General features: G+C 38.6%; 2 protein-coding genes across 5 annotated transcripts in view; one reads left to right on the top strand and one right to left on the bottom strand.

Annotated features, from left to right (window-relative positions):
- The first annotated feature begins 807 nt into the window (after window positions 1-807).
- Window positions 808-9,426, top strand: slc16a3a (solute carrier family 16 member 3a). Of its 4 annotated transcripts, none has more exons than XM_042722619.1 (6): window positions 808-990; window positions 4,246-4,341; window positions 5,064-5,300; window positions 5,580-5,723; window positions 5,806-6,588; window positions 7,429-9,426. In XM_042722619.1, exons 3-6 carry the CDS (start codon window positions 5,078-5,080, stop codon window positions 7,740-7,742), a joined length of 1,464 nt encoding a protein of 487 aa, XP_042578553.1. In that variant the 5' UTR covers window positions 808-990; window positions 4,246-4,341; window positions 5,064-5,077; the 3' UTR covers window positions 7,743-9,426. The 4 variants fall into 4 exon arrangements, with proteins under 4 accessions (XP_042578553.1, XP_042578549.1, XP_042578561.1 ...); XM_042722627.1 differs by lacking the exon at window positions 808-990 and adding an exon at window positions 1,065-1,640; XM_042722615.1 differs by lacking the exon at window positions 4,246-4,341 and having other exon boundaries at window positions 811-990.
- A 286-nt stretch (window positions 9,427-9,712) lies between these two features.
- The window catches only part of LOC109049994 (casein kinase I), a 29,276-nt gene continuing 20,205 nt past the window's right edge, over window positions 9,713-18,783 (bottom strand). The window contains exons 6-9 of the mRNA XM_042722637.1: window positions 18,281-18,429; window positions 17,712-17,883; window positions 16,895-17,007; window positions 9,713-11,815 (exon numbers count right to left, since the gene is read on the bottom strand). Of these exons, the coding sequence (XP_042578571.1) occupies window positions 11,765-11,815; window positions 16,895-17,007; window positions 17,712-17,883; window positions 18,281-18,429 (485 nt within the window). The 3' untranslated portion in view covers window positions 9,713-11,764. The remainder of the gene's footprint in view (window positions 11,816-16,894; window positions 17,008-17,711; window positions 17,884-18,280; window positions 18,430-18,783) is intronic.

The raw sequence follows: 18,783 nt of genomic DNA, 5'->3' as shown, positions 1-18,783 counted from the left end.
TCAAAAAGAGACACTACCAACATGTAGATTAGCTCACTTACAGGAACTCGACTCGAACGTGTCGCATCATTTCCTGTCATTGTTTTTCTTTTTCCCTTTGCATTGTTATACTTCCATAATGAGTTTGTTTACGCCGTGATATCAGGAAAAAGCCATTATAAATTTAAGACATATTTATCCAGAAAATATTTCTGTTTAAATTCTGCTGAAATATGCAAAATATGCACTGAACAGCTTTGCATGGTTTGCTGAAGCCTGAAAACTCAGTCACGACAGCCACTGTGGGTGTGTTGGGCTTAATGTATTCATGACCCACATTAGATGTGTGTGTTTGTGATTCAGTGATTGTGTTACACCACAGCACTGATCAATCCTCTGATGCCCTGCAGGTTATTTCAGAGGCCAGTCCGGTCCCTGCCAGAAAGCTCAAAACAAAGTAACAAAATGCAATGTTCTGCGGTGGAACAGACTATATAGAGACCATAAATGCTCTTTTCTGACATTAAAATTAAAGATCAAGAAAAATAACAATTGAGGCCTGAAATTTCATACATAAAATTACCTCTGCATATGACTAGATGGCTATGCATGGATATGCATAAGCACCTCCAGAAACTTATGCACTTTTTCACAGATATTTGGCATATTTGAAATAACAACCCAGTTTGAAATTTCCAGTTTCCACTCATTGGGCTATTTCCTGTTCTGCAACTTTAATATTCCTCAACTACTGAACCTTAGAACTGGCCAGGTTATTTTTACACAGCTGCACAGAAACAGTGAAATGCTGACATCACACGCACGCTTCGGTGGAAATGAAAACATGATGTGAGCAGCAGACATTAGGACCCAGTCCACAGAGCCACCTCGTCGGGTTTTTTTTTATTTTTTACTTAGCTACGTCTGTAATGTCATACGTGCTGCTAGAAGCGAGTTCCGGTGAACAGAACTGAAATTTGAAGGTGACAGTGACAGAGCATCATATTTTTAGTAAGTACAATTACAGTTAGTTTATATCCCTGAAGCTTATTATGGCAATAAGAGGATTTGGATAAACATGTTGTATACTGCCAAAATGGCGTTAATTAGCCTCTCCAGAAGTAGATAAATATTTGCACAGATCTTAGGACTGAGATTAAATGTCAATTTGATGTAACGAAGTTGAGATAACTAGCTATGAATTTAAATCTGCACGTTATTGTTGATTATTAATAATTTACATTAGTTGCCCAAAAAGCCTCTAATCACAAAAATGCTTTTAGATGTAGACACCGTGCATTGAAAGTGATACAGTGGCTATTTATAAACTTAAATAAATAACCTTGCTTCACAATGATAAACATGGACTGCGCATGAGCCTGTCCCGAATCCACGCAGCATCCCTTACAGTATATTCCTCATATACAAACGTAACAGGTGACTCGGAAATACGGAAGAATTACGGAAGGCTTGTGATACAGCAACCGATCTTTAAAATAATATGGTTATACTAGATTAATCGAATTGAAGGTTACATTATTACAGGCTTGTTTTTACAGAAAGGCCGGTATCGAACCGCGTAAAAGTGCGCATATTGCGCGTCTGACAGGAAGTCAAAACTGTTGTACGCGATGCGAAAGGGCATTTAGGTACAAATATAGGTGAGTTCAGATAGACAGTAAGTCAATTAAAGCTGAATAGGGGATATTTGTGAAAGATCAGTAGCCTATATGTGCATTTCCCCAAAATATACAATTTCTTCACAAAATGTACCATGTTAACCTCTTAACCCGCACCGCGGGCCGGAAGGGCGCGTCTAGGCGCGGCTGTGAATTTTATAACCGTTGTTTTAGAAAAATATTCAATTAACTATCATAAACTATATATCATTTGAAGGCTAAAACACTCAATATCCATGTTCTGATCTTGTTTTTTAAATCAATACACCAGAGAGGAAAGGGTTAACATAAATGCTGAAGGACCGGTCATTTAAACATGTACAAAGTGCACGGCAGTACTTACGTTTCATCGCCTATAGTTCTGGTCTGCTCGGACTATTCCAAGAAACACCAGCACACATTTCAAGGTAAGGGTCTACTCTTCAAGATGCATCCCACTTTTTAATCCAAAACAACGAAAAAATTGGGGTATAGTTCTAAAGATCCTCCATTGTTTACATGAGCGATTCGAGTTATAGTTGTCGATAGCGTCCATTTTCAAAGAAATATCGATTCTAATTCGTATTCCAGCTTTTGTTTCCTATAGAATGGTCTATTCCGAGCAAAATGAGCCCTCCCTCGTCTCTCTCCTTCAATCACAGGCGATGTTATAACCCAGAACAGGCCAGGAGTCACTGACTGGTTTAGCGAGGTGCCAATCACCGCACCTCAGTTTTGGCTTTTGTAAGCTAGCCAATGCCTAGCCAGCAATGTTTTGATGGATGGAAGTGTTAGCCAATCACAAGGACGTTTACAGTGAGTCACAGTTTGCACCGTTTCGTAATCAGTTTGAAGATTTAGCGAGCGCAAAAGTTGCTGTGTGTCCGTGCGCTCTCGTCTTTACGCCCGCGGCGCACTCAGAGTGGCGCAGCAGTGCTACACGGGTATCTATCAGCGAGCGGATTTTCTCCAAAGCTTACATCTGAATCTCTCCAGCAAAGAACGTCGACTTTAGAAGAGTTTTTGTGGTGTTTGATCGTGTTTTGGAGGCCGTGATGAGAAGCAGCGGCGAAGAGCAGCAGAAAGACCCGGAGAGATGCATGCAGCCAGGGATAGCATTAGCACGTGAGTTTCAACGCTGTTCTCTTGAATGTTTATATATGTTTATCATGTGTTTGCAGCTTTTGATTCATGTTAGCTGTGTTAGATTATAAAAATGACAACGGAGAGGGAAAATATGAGGGGGCTACATGATTTATTTATGCATGTTTGTGCGTGTGTATGTATATTGAGTATGTTTGTGTTTGTGCGTATGCATGAGTATTGTGTGTGTGTGTGTGTATGTTTATGTGTACGAGCATTGAGTATGTATATTTATGTGTGTGTATACAACATGTAAACACAGTTTTGCAAGTTTGATTTGTTTTGTTTACACACTCTTTCTCCCTTTCCTGTGTTTCAGTGACTTTGGTATCCAGTTGGTCAAAGAACAAACCTTTTTAGTGACTGCCTTGAGTGTCTTCCTACACTGTAAATACTGTAAATAGTTGCTTTTAGTTTTTCAGTAACTTGATATTCATAATAATTAGCAGAGAAAAAAAAAAGTACAATTACAAAATGTAAAATAAATAAATAAATTGTATTTTGCATGTTTTGTGTTCATTCACTCTAAAATGATCACTGATCAAATCTGTTTTCATTATTAGAATTGTTCAAAATAAATAGTTTAGTTAAAATGTTTAAATGTTGTTCTGAAATAGTTTTGTGTTTTGTTTGTGGTTTCATGGGTAGATGAGTTCTGAGTTGATATACATATGTAGTGTATGTAGTATGCAGTGTCATATGGAGTCTCTAAATAGCCTTTTTGAAAATATTCCTAGACTTTTCTTGAAATAAAAGATCTAAATGACTTTTCCAAAGCTTTTCTTTAGATAAAATACCATAAAGATGTACTTTCTGCAAGTTTTTACCTAAAAAATGTTTTATTTCAGCTTTTATTTCAGGAAAAGTTAAGGCGTCCTTTCAAAAATGCCCAAATTTTTGCCCAAAAATGACCAAATGAGTCAGGAATAGTTTTTTTCTTGTGTATTATGGTTGGCAGAGCAGTTCTGAACTGATATACATATATGTATTATGCAGTTTTGCCTCATTTGGTCATTTGGTTACCAGGTGTACATTTGGAGTCTCCAAATGGCTTTTTTGAAGGGACGCCTAGACTTTTTTAAAAATAAAAGCTTACAGAAACTACATTTTTTGGGAGTATCATCTTCAAATTTGAATCAAAATATGTTCAGACATTCAGCTTTATGTTTATGGCATTTTAAGGCCTTTGGCAAATAAGTCACTATCATTTTTCCCTTAGTGAATTTCATTCAAAGATATCATGAGTCACTTTCATGTAAGTTTTACCGTGTTTTACTCTGTTGCTATACTAGTTTTGAGTTATTATGACTCCAGAGAAATAAAGGTTTAAGTGTCTAGTTTCAGACAATACCAGATTTATAAATTTAGACCATAGGGTTCAAGAGCTACAGACATTTTTATTTGGGTATGTCGTTTTTCAGAAAATGCTCAAAAATAGGGGCGCAGGTTAAGATGTTAAACATAGACTTCAGATGACCCAACATCTTTGAAGAGATGATGCTGACCCCTGCGAGGACCCCAGATGACGCCGACTGGAATCGACACGCACAGCTGCCAAAATGTCTCTATATTCTAATCATTATAATCACACTTGTAGTAATCGCTTTAATGAGCTTATGTTAGCTAGCTGTATGATTCTGTTATCTTGAACTGTTCATTTGTGAAATGAACTTTACTTGGACACGTTCACGTCTGCTTTGTAATGTAGACACGCGCATTTTCTGTAAAGCTGCTTTGAAACAATGTGTACTGTGAAAAGCGCTATACACATAAATCTGAATTGAATTGAATTGAATAGCTTCCATTACCAAATGGAGTCATGTTTCACTCAGACATGTATCACTCATCAAAGGAATACAAACTAGAAAACATTCTAATTACATATACGTTCTATAATTGATTTTTAAGGCAATCATACAATGTGATAAAAATCATAGTAACATTCTCTCTAAATTCTCTTTCTGTTGTAGATTGGATCTCAGAAGAAATTAAAGTCTGTTTTAGGACCATAACCATTCTTGCATGGTGTTATGATTATACACTACAGTGAGGCATATCATTATGATTTTGGTGTGCAATTATAACCTGGCCATTTTATTAACATTAAAATGTTTTATTACACCTGCCATTGTTGACCTCCAACTCAAATGCTATTTGACTAAATGTGACTCCTTGTATTAAGGTCCTGAAAGCAATATAATTGACCTGCATACTACAACTTCTTATAATCCCCCGATAACGTGTGTGTGTGTGTGTGTGTGTGTGTGTCTCATCTCTCCACAGAGCAGTAGAGCATCATGGGTGGAGTGGCACTGGATGACGGCAGTACTGGAGTGAAGGCCCCTGATGGTGGCTGGGGGTGGGCTGTGCTCTTTGGTTGCTTCATCATCACAGGCTTCTCCTACGCTTTTCCAAAGGCTGTCAGTGTTTTCTTCAAGGAGCTAATTAGAGAGTTTGATGTGGGCTACAGTGACACAGCCTGGATCTCCTCCATCCTATTGGCTATGCTTTATGGCACTGGTATGTTCACCACAAAGTCTTAAAGGGGGAGTTCACCCAAAAAAATGAAAATTTTGTCATCATTTACTCACCCTCATGTTGTTCCAAATATATTTTCGACTTTCTTTCTTCATGGGAACAGAACATCTGTTTTTCTCAATGGGGTCTAAAACAGCACTGGAGTAAATTAATACAGAATATGAATTCTTGAGTAACAATCCTTTTAATGTCTTCTAATTCATTTAAACTGGATACAGATAGTTCAGATATATAATGTATACATATAATTACTTTTGGCAGGGCCTTTATGCAGCATTTTAGTGAATCGATTTGGATGCCGTCCAGTGATGTTGGTGGGTGGCCTCTTTGCATCGTTGGGAATGGTCTTGGCATCATTTGCCACAAGCATCATCCACATTTACTTGTGTACAGGAGTCATTACAGGTACTTTAGCCATCATTTACTATTTACTGAAGGACTGATGTCTATCCAGGGACATGTAAACATTTATATCTTCTGATTCCAGGTCTTGGACTGGCCCTGAACTTCCAGCCATCACTCATTATGCTGAATCGATATTTCAGTGAGAAGCGGCCGCTGGCTAATGGCCTGGCCGCTGCTGGGAGTCCAGTGGCTCTGTGCTGTCTGTCCCCTTTGGGGCAGGTCCTTCAGTATGAATATGGCTGGAGAGGGGGTTTCCTCATCTTGGGAGGGATGCTTCTGAACTGCTGTGCCTGTGGGGCTTTAATGAGGCCTTTGGTCCCACCAAAGAAGTCAGAGACCCCTGGGACTGAAAACACACCAGATGACGGAAACAAGAAAGCAAAGCCCAAGCTGCTGGACTTCAGTGTTTTCAGAGACCCGGGCTTTATCATTTATACAGTTGCTGCCTCCATTATGGTGCTCGGTTTGTTTGTGCCCCCAGTGTTTGTGGTGAGCTATGCCAAAGAGCTGGGAAACGAGGACACGAAATCTGCCCTCCTGCTTACCATTCTGGGTTTTGTTGACATGTTCGCGCGGCCCGCGTGTGGCATCATCGCAGGACTCCAGTGGGTTCGCCCTCGCTGCGTCTATCTCTTCAGTTTTGCGCTCATATTCAATGGCACCACAGATCTGGTGGGCTCCCTGTCTAAAGACTACACCTCTCTGGTGGTGTTCTGCATCTTCTTTGGCATCTCTTATGGCATGGTGGGAGCATTGCAGTTCGAGGTTCTCATGGCTGTTGTGGGTACAGAGAAGTTCTCAAGCGCCATTGGTTTAGTTCTCCTGCTTGAAGCTATTGCTGTGCTGGTTGGGCCTCCATCTGCTGGTGAGTGTTTACATTTCTTTTTAAACTAAAAATGATTTGTACTGTGGGTTAGCTTCCTCTCAAACAAAGTAGGTTGAGAAATAAAGAAGCTTATATGTCATTTCATATGTGAATTTAGATTTTGTATGGTTTGACTGGCCAAGAACAGGAAATAACATATAGTTGTGGGGAACTACTAGTAGGACAAGCACAGTAATGCATAAGAATACTAATCCAGTAATTACTGAATATTTTAATGTTTTATTTTAATTTTATGACAGCCCATTTTTTCCAAGTCAAAATTTCCATTTAAATATGAATGCACTGATGAATCAATAAATATGCACTTTAATTCAATAGTCAATAGGGTCAGTATTATATTTTGAAAGAAACCAATACTTTTATACAGCAAAGATGCATTCAATTGATTAAAAGTGTCAGTAAAGAAATTTATAATGTTACAAAAAAATCTATTTCACATAAATGCTGTTATTTTAAACTTTCTATTCATCAAAGATTCATGTAAAAAAAGTGTTTCCACAGAAACATTAAGCAGCACAACTGTTTTCAACATTGATAATAATAAATATTTCTTGCGCAGCAAGTCAGCATATTAGAATGATTTCTGAAGGATCATGTGACACTGAAGACTTTACCAAAGGCTGCTGAAAATTCAGTTTTGTGCAATAAATCAGACCGTTCAGACAACCCACCAACTAGTTGAATATATAATGTATGTTGATGTGATTATGTATGTATTACAGTAGATATTTTACACATCCCGAATTGAAAAACCTTGCTACACTTACTGTAATCTGTTGAGAATCTTTGAATGTTGTTAAAATCCTTGTTCTCACTTTGGCCGCCTTTTGGACTCCACTAAGAAGTACATGTTTGTTTTCCTGCTGGCTGGGATTGAGGTTGTGGTGTCAGCTTTAGTGTTGGCAATATGCAACTTACTGTTCATAAAAAAGAAACCTGAGGCACCAGAGACTGCAATAGAGAATGGAGAAACAGTGGAGGCAATGAATCCCTCCAGTACACCACCCAGACAGGAGCCACTCAAGGCCAATGGAAACTCAGAGAAGCTGAAGGATTCAGGTGACCTGAGAGCCGAGAATGTTACGGAGGATTCAACAGAAGCGGAAACATTTCTTAACGATAAAGATGACTAGAATAAGAAAATCCCCTGTAGTCCAGAAACCAAACTCTGATGGACATTACTGCTTAAGAAGAGGTTGAAAGACACAAATAAGAGGAGATTGAGGAGAACTGCGGTGTTATGTGTGTCACTGTGTAGTCTGATGTGATGTCCTAATGTGTGTGCTACCTATGGACAGATGAATATTTAATCAATAATAGAGACTTACACTGCACTCACGCTGTTCAGAATCACATTTGCACTTCCACACATAGACTTATTCCACACAGGCTTATTAATGACACTTTTGGTGTGAAAGGGCCTTTACAGTTACCAAAAATATAACGTTTGGGTTTTTTGTTATTAAAAATAAATAAGAAAGCCCAGCTCAGGTGAAAAATAGCAACATTTGCTGATTTTGGTTAGCTTAAAATATATTGCTGGTTCACCATTGTTATGCCAGAGAAAGGGGAGGCATGCCGAAAGTCTGAAAAGTTTAATGTTGTTACAGCATCTTTAACTAAGTGCAAAATAAACATCACATCACACAAAAAGGCAGAGACGGCTATCACAGGAACCGAAAGTGTGAGTATACTCAATTCTGATCATATTCATAGATATCAGCAGAGACATCAGATATCTCAAGAGTTTCCACTTCTCACTCGAAATGCACCTTCTGTTCAAAAGCTTCTGTAACAGTTTGTGTCTCTGTTTACAGACCTCATACACGATGTAAAATGCTTTGTTTTGTGCGTTGTGCGCAGTGTGGTCCACTGGCTTTAGTAGACTTTTTGAAAATGGCACCATGATTTCCTGCATAAAGATCAGTACTGTAATATTCTTTAGTATCATTAGAACATTCCCCATAGACAGCTACTGTAATCCTGCTGGATTGACACCTGCCACCTACTGCCCTATTCAGCTTATATTCTTTAGTATGCCTCAATGTCAATAGACAATGTCAAAAACTGAGTGTTTTTTAATGTTAGTAGAGCATAATTGTATTAGTGCTAGCTGTACTGTGAATTTCTTTTTTGACACTGGCGTATATTTCTCAAAGACTTTACAATTTTGACTCTTATGCTGAATGTCATAGCATAGTGAAGTAGAGAGCAGGTATCTCTGTATTTATGACTTAAGAAGAGTCGTTCAGCAATATTTCCATTTACCTATTTTTTTTCCTACTCTGAATGTTTAACAAACCTAGTTTTATCGCAACAAATAATCTATATTCTTTTAATCTATTCTTTATTTACTGAAATGCACCAAATGCAAAACCAAATTAAAGGCCAGATGACAAGTGCTTAAACGGAGTTGATATTGTGGTGAAACTGCTGGAGCTTTATTAGGAAACAATGATGGCAGATAAGCATGCACTGTGTCTCACTGCTTCAGTTTGATAGGAATGAAGTTTGACAGCACTGCCCGGTAGCATTAGTTTCAATTTTATATCAGCATCAGAAGGAGACAGCTCTACCACTGGTTAAGCTACTTGCCATGTCAAAGATTTGTACATTAATACATCTGTTACAAGTGCAGCTATGAGAAATTTAGACTCTAACACCAGAATTAGTCACACTGCCTATCTGAACCGGGCTGGGAAGTATTTGCATTATTTATTTTCAGTTTTCAGACTGACTGTATCATTTGATGATGACTTCATCTCTGTCTGCTCAGAACATTTAACTAATTCTGCTCAATAAATGTTGAACACACAACAGTTGTCTTTCACAAATTTAGTTACTAAAAGGTGTTCAAATAGTGACATCTATCAGTTTTAAAGTGAACTGCAGCTGCACTCGTTCACCCAGAAATGGAAATGGTCATTTACTTGCTCTTATATTGTTCCAAACTCATAAAGCTTTCAGCGTTCATCCACCTAAACTTACACGTTTAAGTGCAACAGTCTTTTAATCTGTCAAGTTTTCATATTGATTTGTGTTTCAGGTAGAGTAGCGCTATACTTGTTTTTTAACTGTGGGGAAATGTGGGGAAAAACACAACTTACAAGTACTTATTAATTTATTTACACGTTTTAAAATACACAAATACAGTGGCAATACAAATGAGGGAAAAAAACCTTCCAGGGAAAGAAGATTTTCATAATTCCACCTGATACAGCACAGTGTGATGCAGAAGGACTGGCCAAGCAGTCGTGTGTAGAATGAACCAGAAAATAAAAACTGAGAAATCCATAATAGCTCGATCCCCGACAAAGTGTACTTGTGCCTACATTTAAACAACACCAGTACTGGAGCGGCTGTTTCTGTGAGACCACCAGTGGAGAGAAAGAATTACTAACTTATCAAATCTAGAACGGAACAGAGTCCCTCGCACCTCTCTAAGCACTAGCCTTTTCCCCATACTCACAATACACACACAGACAGTGGCTATGAAAAATGGTACTTTGCCATCACTAGAAACATCCTATATACATGACAACAGAATTTAAGAGTTTCACCACTACCCCCGCCCCACCCCCCACCCCTTGACTACAGAAAAAGCCTACGCTCTACTATGCTGAATGATACGGACAGGCAGCCCGCCTTCCACGTCCTGTGACTTATAGCACCAGTAAGTCAAGGAACCACACTTCTGAAACAAGGGAAAAGTAGTACTAAAAGCATTGGTAATACTCAGTAAATAAAGTTGAAGAAAAACAAAAACTTGCATCTCAATTGTTAAAAGTGTCAGTCAAAAGAAAAGAAAAAGAAAAAGAAAAAACAAATCAGGCATGGCTTAAATGATGGCTGGTGTATTCTCAATGAGACAAGCTGGGCTCAAGACATCCATTTCCAAATCCAAACTCAAATGTTAAAAGAAAATGTGCCCATTTGTCTCAACATATGCCCCAAATTTTTCATGTTTATACCCTCAGGTTCAGAAAAACGAAGCCCTTTTCTCATTATTAGACTTCTTAGACTGCTATAAATGTCTTTCAGTGACATTGTCCAACAGTCTTGACCCAACCATGTGTGCCTGCATTACTGTAAAAGCACTACGCTTAGTTCAGGGGGTAAAAAGAAACAAAGAGCAACATTAAGAACATCAACAACTCTACAATGCAGGCATTTCACAGCTTTCGAGAAACAAAAGAAAAGCATAAGGGAATGCAATAAAATCAATGAGCAAAAAAAAAAACATGAGTTGATAAAGAGGGCCAGGATGATGGGTGCAACGAAACTAAAAATAATCTAAAAAGGTGTGAAGGTGGTATTGTGGGTTTTACTACTCAAACCTTTGCTGTATGTTTCTCCACCTGGCCTTCCACATAAACTACAAAATGACATAAAAAGGACACTGGCTTCATCCTGCCACATGAACGAACAGGCTTTCAAACGTTCAATTTAATTCTGCACATTTCCTTAAGCTTAATGCTGTTAAACTATCAAAAAGAGAAAATAGATTCACCTGCAAAAAACTGTAGCCAGTGTGAAATCAATTTAATCTCTGTTGTACATAAACAAAAAGACAAAAATAAAAGATTAAGGTAAGCAAAATGTCAATGGCTATCAGTACAGCTGCATTCCAAGCTGTGTAAAAGTAATTTTTTTGCAACAGGAGAGGGTGATTCACACAATCAGAGCCATTGTACATGGCTTTAGCCAAGACGCTCTGGTTTGCGAAGAGGCCCCTGGACAGCAGGAGGACGGCCCTCTCTTTCTGGTGTGTGTCAGAGGGCTAAAAGCAGTGATGGTTGAGATTCATACCCCCCCCGTCCCTCCCATCCCGCCAGCGATTGTCTGGCAAAAAGTGATGTTAACAAGCACAACTGATGTGCCCAGGTGTCTTGGAGTAGTGTAGGTAGGAAATGTGTGTGTGTGTGTGTGTGTGTGCGCAGTGTGTGTGAAAGGAAGAAAAGAAAACCAAAATATGTCCATCTCTCGAATTTGCGTGACTCTCAAGTGTGTTTAAATGCATTGAGAGGAAGGTGGAAATGAAGTCTTGTTTCGATTTGATTTGCTGAGGTTGATTTCACATGGTTAGAGGCTGCTGGAGAAGTCCTAGTGCAGATCAGGGCCATGGTTGGTCTGCTCTTGAGGCGTGTGGAGGGTCTCATCGAGGTACGGCAGACTGCAGGCCACTTGGGGTGACGCGAGAAAGAGCCTGGAGTGGGGAAGAGAAACAGACACATCAGTTTCTGAATGCCTCATGATATAAATGCAAACTGTTGCTGAGGGAGTATCAGTAGCTTCCTGAGTTTTTGTAAAAGGAAATTCACACTGCACTGATATAGACAGACCAACGGCGACAGCCGACCAGTACGTCAGTACTTATCAGACATTCATAGACCTGACAAACGCCATATCAACATGTTCCACTGGCAAAAACAAGCACTGACCAATGCTTAAAGACGCCGACAGGATTAACACATGATCAGACAAAACCCAATGAATGTGTCTGTTGCTGTTTGTCGACGTCTGTAAGTGCAGTGTGAATTGGCCTTAACAGTGCAATTTTAGTTTGGCTACATTCAAGCAGTCAGTATTTTGGAGTGATAACTGTTAGGTGCGACTCTTCAAAAAGATGGGAGCGGATTAGATGATGTCTATGGACGTCACCAAATTACTTCACTAACTCTTGCATAATGACCGTAACCACAGCAACAAATAATGATAATAAATAAACACGTTTTGAATTTGAATCACATACTACACTACTGTTGAAAGGTTTGGGGTGGGTAAGATTTTTTTTTTTTTTAAATGTTTATATAAGAATTCTCAAGGCTACAATTATAAAAAACACAGTAAAAACAGTAATATTGTTAAATATTTTGTGAAATGAATCTATCTATCTTTCTATCTATCTATCTTACATCTTAGTGAGCCTAAACTTTTGATCTGTAGTGTTCTTCATGTCAATAATGTGACACTTGCTGTCAACTAAAGTTCTCTTTATATAAAACACATCAATACTGGTTCATGAATATTTATGATTGCTCATATTTAAGATTGGTTACAGTATATGAATGTCACTTTTTAAATGAACTGTGATTAATGAATCATATTCAACACTCCAAACAGGACTGACAACCGTATTATTCTGCTGTATGAACATAGCCATTGTTCCCCTATTCCCATGAGTCATCTCAGTTTGACTGTCATGGGAATGTTTAGGATACCGGTGACAAAAAAATAAAAAATAAAATAAAAAATGTCCCTTTTACATCTGGTATAAAGATCGGGCAGTCTCGGGTGAACCTATCACAAGCAGACTGCACTAAATACGGGTGTAAATAAGGAAAGATCTAAACCATTTTGTGATCCGATCACATGAACCATTACAAGGTGGTGGAAAACATGTGACCACATTGCATATGTAAACACTAATCCATCTTTATCGCAAACTCAAACGACCGCCTATTCACCTGTCAAAAAACGTTGCTGGTTATGTACGACTACTAAGTGAAACAAAAGTGCATTTACATACACATGCACAAGTTTTCTAGATCAACCAAGACAGATCTTAATACCAGGTGTAAACAGTCAATTCAGTTCTTAGAATCACTATTTTCAACTTCATGATGTCATGCCATAAGCCTCATCATGAATTTTAGCTTTGTGCCCTTAGGATAAGAGGTCGTTATCAGTCGTTTACCAAAACACTGATACCGAAACTAGAGTTTCAATTTAGCCCAAAACTGAGAATAACATTTATTTAATAATTAATTAATTAATCAAGTTTAATAATTAATACTCGGGTTCTAATTAAAAAAAAAACTGAGTTACATGTAAACATTTAAACAGCACATTTGGCAATTTTTATATTACATTTTATATAGTTTTTTTCTAGCTAACTAATGAGCTATGAAAATTTAATGGCTTTCTGAGGTAAATGTGAGATTGTGACATTTTTTACATAAATACATTAATAAAAGCTGTTCTACTGATGTCTTTTAACATTTGAAACACTGATTGAGCAATTAAAATTAAACATCATTCAGTCATTGATTTCGGCCCTCCAAAAGACCAAAACTGAAAATTAATTTTTTGGCTGAATATTTTTGGTGCATCACTAGTTCTTACAGGGCAGTAACTGTTTGTGCGTGCATGATTTGAGTCCTAAATATTTTAGGTGGTCCTAGGGCAGTCCTCTGAGCTTCCCCATGGCCTGCCACAGCAGAGGGCAAATAGCAGGAGAGGGGGAACAAGGTTTATAACACCAAACACAAAGGGGGGTAAAAACAATGGATACTGTATATTTTGTTTCCACTCAGGAACACAAATAGCAGGTTATTTCAAAATCGGAGGAGGGGCGACAGCTAATTGTGTTTTGCACCTTCAGATGAGGTGATTAATTACTAGGTGGGGATACATTTTTCATGATCCTCCGTCAAAGGCAGGTTAGTGCAGGGGCCCCACGAGGACTCTAGGGCCAATCATGTGACGGCTGCTCGAAAGGGCGGGGGTGAATCCATCTGACGTTACATAGGGAACAAAAGAGCTGCAGAGGTGAGCCCTTCAGCCCAACTGAGACTACCAGTAAACACATTTCAATCAAGAAACAAACAATAATAAAGAAGTTAGCAGTGGTTTTCAGTAAACTGAAGTCATAAGCAGCAGTTTTACACAAACAACTGAAAGCAAAAAGGCTTGTAAGTGTAAAGCTGCACTGATTACGTGAGCGCAGGAGCACAGTCTGGGTGGTCACACTGCATGCCAGAGGGAACCAAAACCAAGCACTGGGAGTTAAAAGAGTGAAACAGAAAGAGGCATCCACACCCAGGCAACTAGAGGTTATGGATACATCACAGAGTGTAGAAACACACACTCACAAGCAGAGGGTGCTGCACAGCACACAATCAAGAACGCTCTGCTGCACGGCATCTGTGCTTCCTTTCTGCTTCAGCAACTGATTTTGAATTAGCTCTCCAACACGAGATTAAACTTTTGTCAACTATTAGGTTCTCTAAATACATCTATGAGTACATGGTGATCGTGAGCATGCTGCTATATGACGTTTGTGACAGATGGTCTGGTGGGCATACGTGCATATGCGAGCATACTACTATTTTTTATTTATTTATTTTTTTGCACGAAATGAAAGCAGAGTGCGCTGGGATAAAGTATGCAGGAATCCCAGACTATGAATACTGGTGGTTTCGGTGTACCGTACTAAGTAGCCTTAGTTCCATAAATATTTTCCCATTGATTTTCTCCATAGACATTTAAAAAAAATTCTTAAATTAAGCCAAAAAAAAAATAAAAAATTCAGCCAGCTTTGAGATGAATCTGAATGAGGGGTGTAACTACACATATTCTTATCAAAAATCTTCCGATACGGGTCTTCTGGTTAAGCACACATGTGTACCAAACAAATGCAGTGCTGTTTGACCACTGTACGTGAAGGAACTTCTGTGTGTGTGGAACATCATTTGAAATTGAGTCGCCCCCCACCCATGATAGGAAAGTACCAGTTATATCAATATATTCTGACACTTAGAGTGAGCTGCTGCGGGAAAAGTGCCTTATCCAAGTTGTCCTAATCATAAAACATGCTTTATATTAATTGCTTCAAACAAGCTGAACAGTGACTTCAAAACCAAGTTATGCACTGAACTGTCATTTTTGTGTACCTAGACACATCTAGTCTTCAATACAAACTTTGATTTGAAGCATAAAATGCTAATGAGTGCTTATGAGTATTTTTAGGAGTTTTTTTTTTAATCCACGGTACAATACTGTGTACTTAAAATCTGTTATGATTGAATAAACTTCAAATCTCATAAAAGACTACCAATGGATAAAATGAAAAAAATGACAGTCATTCTTTTGGTATTCACAAGAGAATCTCAGAGCTGATGGCAGATTTTTGTTTCTCTATGGAGAAAATGAATGGGTTTTTTACATCTGGAGCCCAACTGTGGCGCTCTGTATGAATAACACCATATTGCTTTTCAATTAAACACTTCAAGAGCCTTTGCTAAACATCGACGTTGGGAATAAAGTGTTGAAGTCTCTCTTCATTCTGTGTGGTGAGTGATGTGCTGTACAGCGGTGATGTGGGACAGGGAGCCACCTATTACTAAATAGAGGGAAGTTGAGGTAGTCCAAAAAAACAAAACAAAAAAAAAAAACACCCAACTGTCACTCACCCAATGCTGTCTCTCATACCAGAACATGGCGAGCATCTACTTGCCGTGGTGATCATAGGGAATGCTATTCTGAAGTGGGTGGGTGGGTGAGTGGAGAGGGAAACATATTCATTCGTGATGAAAAAAAAATAATGTTGTAAACACCTCAAACCTGAACGGATCTGAACAGAAGCATTAACAGCAAATATTCAAATCACCATAGACTCTCTTGACAGAATTATGACTCTGGGCAGCATTTCAAGAATGTGTGACATGTTCTGAAAAGAACTCCAAAATATGTGGCAGTGGTTACACAATACAGGGCTCAACAATAAGGATGGCCCAATGCTTGCGTTTCAACTATCCTTACACTTATAAATTATGTAATACTTTGCAAATGTCACATTTTTGAGTTCTGTGATGTTTGAACAATGTCGTTTACAAATTCAACTAATGTCAATATGTCAGCAATGCAATGCGACTTAGTTAGCTGACAGCGATATAGAGAGAGTGATTAGTGCTAGTCTTGAAAGAGCTATTTAAATAGGTCTAAATAAATTGTTTTGCACTGCATTCCATCATTTTACAGCAAAACACCATACAACATCATAACCATAAGTATATCGTAGAACTACTGCCACCAATGGTCTCTACGATGCTTTTGAGAGACGCAGCCCAAGTAATTTACTTTTATTGTACGTCTTCTACATCTACTCACATACTGTCCATTTCACCACTAAACACAAATTTAAAGATAAGCTATACAGCATGTATAGCCCAAAAACACCTCTCAGAGCAGAGTGCTTTTATAACGGCATGCTAACAGCCCTGTAAACCATGACACCGGCTCCATATCATGCCAGCCCACAGCAGACACGAGCTCCATCTGAGCACTCTTTCATGGCTGTCACTCTCTATCATCTTTTCCTTTGTCTCTCTGCTGGAAAGCAATTGTGGAGGAGTTTATTTATAAAGGTTTTCTAACCAAAGTGATCCCTTTTGTGGCCTGGAAATAAAAAAGGGAGCAGTGGAGCCGGGGCCGAGACAGTCAATGCTGCCAAACACACAGGCACAAGTGGGCAAAAATGTATTTCATCTTATAAATTTGGTACCTGTGATGTGGACATGCGTGAGGTGTCCTGTCGGCCAGTTAGATCAGAGGAGGAAATGTTGACAGGGGCTCCGCGGTGCAATCTCATACTGACCTTCCTCTCTCGCTCCATTCCTGGCAAAAAGAAAGAAAGAAAGGAAGGAAGACACTCGTCATCTAAAGCATGGAAAATGGAAAAAAATCGGACACTGACACCACAAATTGGGCCGTGTCCACCTAAACAAAAATCCTTCTGTTTTCCAACGTCTGAACCACTTAGTAATTACACCAAACTGGAAACACTACATTTAACTTTGAGCTCTACAGAGAATAAATGTTATTTGAATTAAAGAAACTTAAGTTTACTGTGACTCCAGTAGAGGTGACATATGGAGGGTTTATGAAGCTTTGTGCTCAACTCCTTGAGGCTCTGCTAATTGAGGCCATACTAGGCTGCTAACAAGAACAGTGCAGGGTCACTGTTTAAGTGTCTTTCTTGTAGAAATGTGTGTGTGAGAACCTCCACCCTTCGATAAAGCAAACGCTAGTAAATTTAAGTCATGTCAAGCAAACATCCTGCTGAGCGTAGTAGCTTCCAACCATTTAACCACTTCCTGTCAGCTAAGACGTCAACACATGGCAGAAAAAAAAAAGCTGATGAATACAAATCGGTCTTGATCCGAAGCACTGAAGAGAAAGAAAACCCTTGTGTCTCTGGCAAATCAAAATAATCCTTATGTACAAACAAAAAAGAGCCTCAGATGTTTGCATCATAAACATGTTATCTGATTTTACTCGAGTTAAAAACAAGCACCAACAGGCAGCAGTGGACGTCTTACCTGTGTGTGAGGTTGGCGTGAGGGGTGTGGGAGGTGCTACTTCTTGTGTTCCTCTGGGTCTACCTGAGCTGGAAGGCATCATGCCACGGGCCGCAGGATTCCGCGCATGTCGCAGTCTTTCCTCTCGATCCCTCCGCTCTCTCTCCGGATCTTCTGCCGCTCTGTTTGCACCCTGAAAAGCACAACACATTATAATTGAAGGATTAAAAGATTAGTCCATTTCCAGAATAAAAAAAAATTTCCTGATAATTTCTCACCCCCATGTCATCCAAGATGTTCATGTCTTTCTTTCTTCAGTCAAAAGAAATTAAGGTTTTTGAGAAACTGCTTGATCCCACTGAAGTCCACTATTAGGAGAAAAATCCTGGAATGTTTTCCTCAAAAACCTTTATATCTTTTCGACTGAAGGAAGACATGAACATCTTGGATGACATAGGGGTGAGTAAATTATCAGGAAATTTTTATTCTGGAAGTGAACTAATCCTTTAAGTCTTTAAAAGACCACCATAAAACCAACATAAATGTAAGAAATACAGCATGCATGGGAAGAAAACTCATATGACACTCACAAATTTAAGCATATTCCAGTCAAACACGTAGTCATATGAAAAGCCTTGTCTGTGGAAAAGGTTCCTGAAGAGCTGTCTCAGGTAAGAATAGTCGGGCTTGTCATCAAAACGAAGGGAACGGCAAAAGTTGAGGTATGTGGCAAACTCAGCTGGAAACAAACAAAAGGCAAATGAAATTAAATTTATGTTTTGTGGCTTTCAGTCAGTTTGGTCACATTTGAAGTCATATACACAAAAAGTTTAGAATTGGTAAGATTTTTTTCATGGCTTTAAAATAAGTCTCACTAAGGCTGCATTTACTTGATCAAAAACAGTAAAAATCTGTAATATTGAAATATTATTACAATTGTAATATTTCAATGTTTTTACTATATTTTAAAATGTGATTTACAGTTTTTTTGGCAAATTACTCATCTGAAGGATCATGTGACACTGAAGACACTGATATCACTCTAATATGCTTTCAGGATTCTTTGATGAATAGAAAGTAAAAAATAAAATAT

This window comes from Cyprinus carpio, chromosome A3, assembly GCF_018340385.1.
Source record: "Cyprinus carpio isolate SPL01 chromosome A3, ASM1834038v1, whole genome shotgun sequence".
NCBI lineage: Eukaryota > Metazoa > Chordata > Actinopteri > Cypriniformes > Cyprinidae > Cyprinus > Cyprinus carpio.
The sequence above is the reverse complement of the archived record's forward strand: the minus strand, read 5'-3'. Positions and strand labels throughout refer to the sequence as shown.